The 6,167-nt window shown below is 39.7% G+C and overlaps 1 protein-coding gene across 1 annotated transcript; it reads left to right on the top strand.

Annotated features, from left to right (window-relative positions):
- The first annotated feature begins 3,196 nt into the window (after positions 1–3,196).
- Positions 3,197–4,135, top strand: LOC103300946 (olfactory receptor 7C2). Its single transcript, XM_008157873.2, has one exon. It carries the CDS (start codon positions 3,197–3,199, stop codon positions 4,133–4,135), a length of 939 nt encoding a protein of 312 aa, XP_008156095.2.
- Positions 4,136–6,167: the final 2,032 nt, after the last annotated feature.

Genomic DNA, 6,167 nt, shown 5'->3' with positions numbered 1-6,167 from the left:
TGTAAATTTAGAGTAAGAATGGTAAGATATGTACACGTATAATACCTTAATTTAAAAAATTGAAAAAAAAATTAAATAAATAAATAAAATAAAAATCAGTGGGAAAAGATCCTGGGCTGAGGATTTAAAAAAAAAAAAAAAAAAGAATAAAAATTTTCTCAAATATTTAATTACCCTTTTTTTGTTGTTGTTAATCCTCACCAGGGGATATTTTTCCCATTGATTTTTTTAGAGAATGGAAGGGAGGGGGAGAGACAGAGAGAGAGAAACATCAATGTGAGAGAGACACATCGACTGGTTGCCTCCCGGGGCTCGACACTGAGCCTGCAACCGAGGTACATGCCCTTGACCTGAGACCCTTCGGTCTGCAAGCCAGCGCTCTAACCACTGAACAAACCAGCTAGGTCACCCTTATGTTTCATTTTATGAATCATTAACAATGCATGCCTTTTTCCTAGTTAACACATTAACCTTTTTATAATTTATGATAAAGGCTTTTTAGAGATATTAAAATTTATCAACCATATAGGGTATTTTTGCATTCTAATCTTCTGGAAGGCACATTTTCTCATTCAGAATTTTTCAATTTATGACCCAATTATTGATTTTTTTCCTTTTATTTATACCAAAATCTTTATAGTCAGAGAGAACTTCTACTTTCAAAGAGTACATATATTCATGTATAAATTTATATTACCTACATATTTATCTATTTTCTTCTAATAGTCTCTTGCTCCACACTTAACATTTGAAATTTGTTTGGGAACATGAAGATAGGATTTAACATTGTTTTTTTCTAAGTAGTTACTCTCTAAACAATTATTTGTACCTTTAAAAGTCCCTTTAAGGTATCCAGGGATAAAAATTGCAAGTTGGTGCTGGACACACAAGATTGCTTTCCCTTGACCCTTTGCAGTTAGGTGTGGCAGTGTCACGAGTTCCGGCTAATCAATGGGCAATATGGGTATGTGGGAATTCTGTGTCAAAGTGCTCAATTGTCATTGCAGTTAGTCTATCTCCCCTTTTCACCTGCTGTCATGCTTGTGGATGAGACTTCACACGATTGAAGTTTCCAGATGATTGGTGAGATGACAGCCCAAAATTCAAAGAAGCCTCAGTTACTTCATAAAGAACAATTGGCTTGGAAAATTGTTTGTGCTTACATCAGATTTTGCATGAACGAAAAATAAATGTTTATTGTGTTAGCCTCTGAAATTTCGGACTGCTAGTCGCTGCAGCATAATTGTGTCTATTCAGACTCATACAGTTATTTTCCTACATTGATGAAAGAAATGTGAAGTGCTAAGCTTCTTTAGAAGGTAATCTAACAGCACCTACTAAAATAAAAGATATGTAAACCCTTTGACTGATCTAATTCACCTTTGGGAATTTATATCACAGAAATAAAATTACCAATTCATAAAACCAAAAGTAGTTTATTTTTTAAAAATTGTATATCCTAAATTATAGTGAATGTAAAATTAAATCACAAAATGCTAGGATTATTCCCATGAAAGAAAGAAAGAACAAGAATTCCAACTATTACCATAAATTTGAAGTGTTCTCAAATTTCATACCAATACAATAAGACCTAAAGATAAATAGGTGTTGTAAATTAATATTATTTGGAGAAAGTAGGTAAATATTAGAGAAAATCTTTAAAGTATAGCATGGGAAATATAGTTAATAATATTGTATTATATATGGTGCCAGGTGGGTATTGAAAATAGGGAGAACGCTTTGTAAAGTATGGGATTGTCTAACCATTACTATGCTGTAAACCTGAAACTAATACAAAATAATATTGAATGTAAACTGTATTTGAATTTTTTTATTTTCTTAAATCTTAAAATTAATCAGAAAATGCGTAGGACACCTTATAAATGCAAAAAAAGTCAAAAGTTTTCCTAACATAATAATAATAATACCAGAGATAAAATGTAGAGGAGCATTATTCTTAATGGCATTATGCCTAAAATGCATGAAAATACCATGTAGAAATCCTGCCATTTGCAACACCATGTATGAACCTGGAGGACACTATGCTAAGTGAAATAAGCCAGACATCAAATGATAAATACTGCATTATTCCACTGATATGAGGACTCTAAAATAGTCACAAACACATAGAAGCAGGGGGAGCGGGGAGGGGGGAGGAGAAATGGGAAATGGTTGCTCAATGGGTATAAAACTTCTGTTATGCAAGATGAATAAGTTCTAGAAATCTGCTATAGTGCGGTATTGTGCACTTTAAAGTGTCAAGAGGATAGATCATAAGTGTTCTTATCACACACACACACACACAGAATACTTGAACATTTCACTTAAGGTGATGGTTATGTTTAATACCTTGATTGAGGTGTTGGTATCATGGTTGTATGCATATGTTTAAACTTATCAAGATATATGGTATACATTAAATAGGTACAAATTTTTATAAATCTTATACCTCAATAAAGCTAAAAAGAAAAGATGAACTCATGTGAAAAACAAACTGAATGTTTAGAAGCATTAGGAGATCATATTTAAAAATTCAGTTTTTTATTTTATCTAGGAACACTAGTAAAATACATGAAATGTAGACTATGATTAATAACAACATGGGTTATTATTTTTGTTAGCAGAAGGAGAACCCAAGGTCCAGAAGATCTAATATACAGAAACCACAGCACAATAAAGGAACCTCTTAGCTACTGGAAGGTCTGCCTTCCAGAGTTAGGAAACTCCCCTTTCCTACAAGTACTGAGCAGAAAGTGCCAGAGATGCTGGGAATGGGGTGACTGCTTAGGGATGCAGGCAACCACTGCTCAAGAAGTAGTCCTCGCCTTCGAGCATCAGAGTTCCCGAGAGGGCATGTTAAGGCACAGACACTGGCTGCACACCCCAAGTATCCCATTCAATAGGTCAGGTGAGCCCCAAAATGTGCATCCCTAACCGCTTACCAAGTGATGCTGGTCAGGGACCGCAATGTGAGAACCACTGGGCCTAGAGACAGACTCTTTCCCAGGTAACAACAGTAACCACAATTTGCCAGCAAAGACAGCCAACCATTCATCACCTAAGATGAATGACTATGGTTTTCCTGGCTTTGGATTAAGGATATTTCTATCATTCCAAGGATTCCTTATTTGAAGTGAAATTTGTGTTGCTTTTTCTTTTTCTTCTTTTCCTCCTTCTGGGCAAACCCAGCAGCTCTATGGAAAGAGGAAACGAAACAAGAGTCAGAAACTTTCTCCTCCTGGGATTCTCGGAGAAGCCAGACCTGCAGCCTCTCCTCTTTGGGCTGTTTCTGTCCATGTACTTGGTCACATTTACCGGGAACCTGCTCATCATCCTGGCCATCAGCTCCGACTCCCACCTCCACACACCCATGTACTTCTTCCTCTCCAACCTGTCCTTGGTAGACATCTGTTTCACCTCCACCACCGTCCCGAAGATGCTGGTGAACATCCAGACACAGAGCAGAGTCATCACCTATGAAGGCTGCATCACCCAGATTTTTTTTTTCCTTGTGTTTGGATGCTTGGACAATTTACTCCTAACCGTGATGGCCTATGACCGCTTTGTGGCCATCTGTCACCCCCTGCACTACACCGTCATCATGAGCCCTCGGTTCTGTGGACTACTGGCTCTGGGGTCCTGGTGCATCAGTGTTATAGGCTCCCTGCTTGAAACCTTGACCGTCTTGAGACTGTCCTTCTGCACAAACATTGAAATCCCACACTTTTTTTGTGATCTCCCTGAAGTCCTGAAACTCACCTGTTCTGACACCTTCATCAATTACCTGGTGGTATATTTTGTGACTATTGTCCTAGCTGTTTGCCCTCTCTCTGGAATCCTCTTTTCTTATGCTCAGATTTTGTCCTCCATCCTGAGGATTTCCCCAGCTGGCGGCAAGTACAAAGCTTTCTCCACCTGTGGGTCTCACCTGTCAGTGGTCTCCTTGTTCTATGGCACAGGTCTGGGGGTCTACCTCAGTTCTGAAGCCACTTCATCCTCTAGAACAAGTTTGGTGGCCTCAGTGATGTACACCACGGTCACCCCCATGCTGAACCCCTTCATCTACAGTCTTCGGAACAGGGACATGAAGAGGGCTCTGGGAGGACTCCTTATCAGGAGTAACTGTCAGGGATAACGCAGTTACAGGACTCCGGTGAGTAGCTGAGCACACAATACTGAGGACCAGAAATCCTGGCTTCTTTTATCCGATATTTTTTATTTTCTTTTTTTTTAAATATGTTTAATTGATTTTTTAGAGAAAGAAGAAGAGAGAGGGATAGAGAAATAAAAACATGGATGAGAGAGAAACATCCATCAGCTGCCTCCTGCACGCCCCCTACTGGGGATCGAGCCCAAAATCCAGGCATTGTGCCTTGACCAGGAATCGAACCAGCAACCTCTTGGTTCCTGGGTCAACGCTCAACCACTGAGCACACAGGCCAGGCCATTTTCTTAAATTTATATGTTTTAAAGCAAAACTTTCCTTGGGTCTTCTTTGTTCTCTCACTATTTTTCTTCAGGTCCTATCTTGGATTCTCTTTTTCACTTTACAACTAGTCATTTTAACTTTATATAAATAAAGCCTGGTGTTTTCTCAGTTACCTTAAGTAATGGTTTGGATTTTTTAAAAATATTCAGTCTCATACTGTATCTCCTATGTGGAGACTCTGTGCCCTGCTTTGGTCACGGGGGTTCAGGGTTATGGAGGTGGAGACAGAGCTTGGCTTGTTCCCAGGGCGCTGCCTGCTGAGCCAGGATCACTCCTAGGGCAGCTGCATTAACCTCCAGATGTGATGTCTAGGTTCCCTTGGTTCCCAGGTAACTCGTTAAGAAAGCCTCATTTCAATTCACCTATCACGTGCCCATATGTCTCTTTGCAGCCTACCACCTAGATTTCCAAAAGTGAAATGTAAGATTACATTTTTTTAAATTTGTCAACTTTTAAGATCCTTTTCCTTGAAAGATTGAAGGAGGCAATGATAACCCTTTTTCCTCCAACATTGCTTTTGATAAGAGTTTGTCAATGTTATTAGAGTTAAATTGGAATTGATGTCAACTAACCAATAAGACAAAATAGAGCTCTCAAAAAAATGTCTCCGGCTTTTAAAATGTCTCCTCAGAAGTGATGCGATGTGTACCTAGTTTGGAAGCAGTGCCCTGCAAACTCATTTACAGAGATGATTTCTGAGGTTATGTGAAATCCAGTCAAGTTGCAGAATATGAAATCAATATGTAAAAATCCACTGATCATATGAACATGCAAGAGAAGAGAGCCATCTACCAGCTAAGGAGCGAAGCCTCAACAGAAACCAGTCCTGCTGACAACTTGATCTCAGACTTCCAGCCTCCAAAAGTATAAGAAAATTCATTTCTGTTATTTAAGCCTCCCAGTCTGTGGTACTTTGTCAGGCAGCCCTAGCAAAGTAATATACCCTGCTCCTACAAGGAGCACACTGGAAACACAGACCATGGGGTGGTGTGAGGCCAGAGGCTGAATTTCTGCTTTTTGCCTGGGATCCCAGGCAAAGTTCCCCAGGGTCAAATGTGGAGTAGGATGTTGTACAGTGTAAACCTCAAGAAGGCCTCCTTGTGGTTAACTGGGCACAAATTCATAACCAGAGGCCAGTAGCCATTGCTGACAGAGGCCTCCCCTGCACTGTGCATTTCTGGGAAAAGCCACAGACTGAGCTGCCAGCCTTCTGCACTGTGTTCCTGCCATCTGAGTCTACCCCTGTAAGGTAGTTCCTGGTATCATCTTTCAATCCATGGGCTGAAACCTGCCTTATCTTGCAACTACACAGTTACATTTTCATTTGCATCTATACTGACCAATCAGAGCAGCTCCATGATGATCAATCAGAACACATGATGATGACCAATCAGGATAGTGCTATTTGGACCAATCAAACTGTGCCCATTTGATTCCTCATTCACCTAAAAAATGGACCAATCAGAAACCAGGGCAGGAACTTTCTCTGTAAAAGGCAGACTCCCTTTGCCTCAGCAGACACACTTTCAATTTCCACCAGAGGCTGCATTTCCCCTATTTGCAAACTGTTCACCTCACTAAAGTCTCTCTTTTCCACACCTCAGATTGGGGACTTTTGTTAACAATAAGCAGAAGAGGCTCTTGCCTTTGCATGAATTATTTCTCGTCTCTGACCATA

Source organism: Eptesicus fuscus, chromosome 6 (genome assembly GCF_027574615.1).
Source record: "Eptesicus fuscus isolate TK198812 chromosome 6, DD_ASM_mEF_20220401, whole genome shotgun sequence".
NCBI classification, from domain to species: Eukaryota; Metazoa; Chordata; class Mammalia; order Chiroptera; family Vespertilionidae; genus Eptesicus; species Eptesicus fuscus.
Note: the sequence above shows the minus strand (reverse complement) of the source record. Positions and strands in the feature narration are given on the sequence as shown.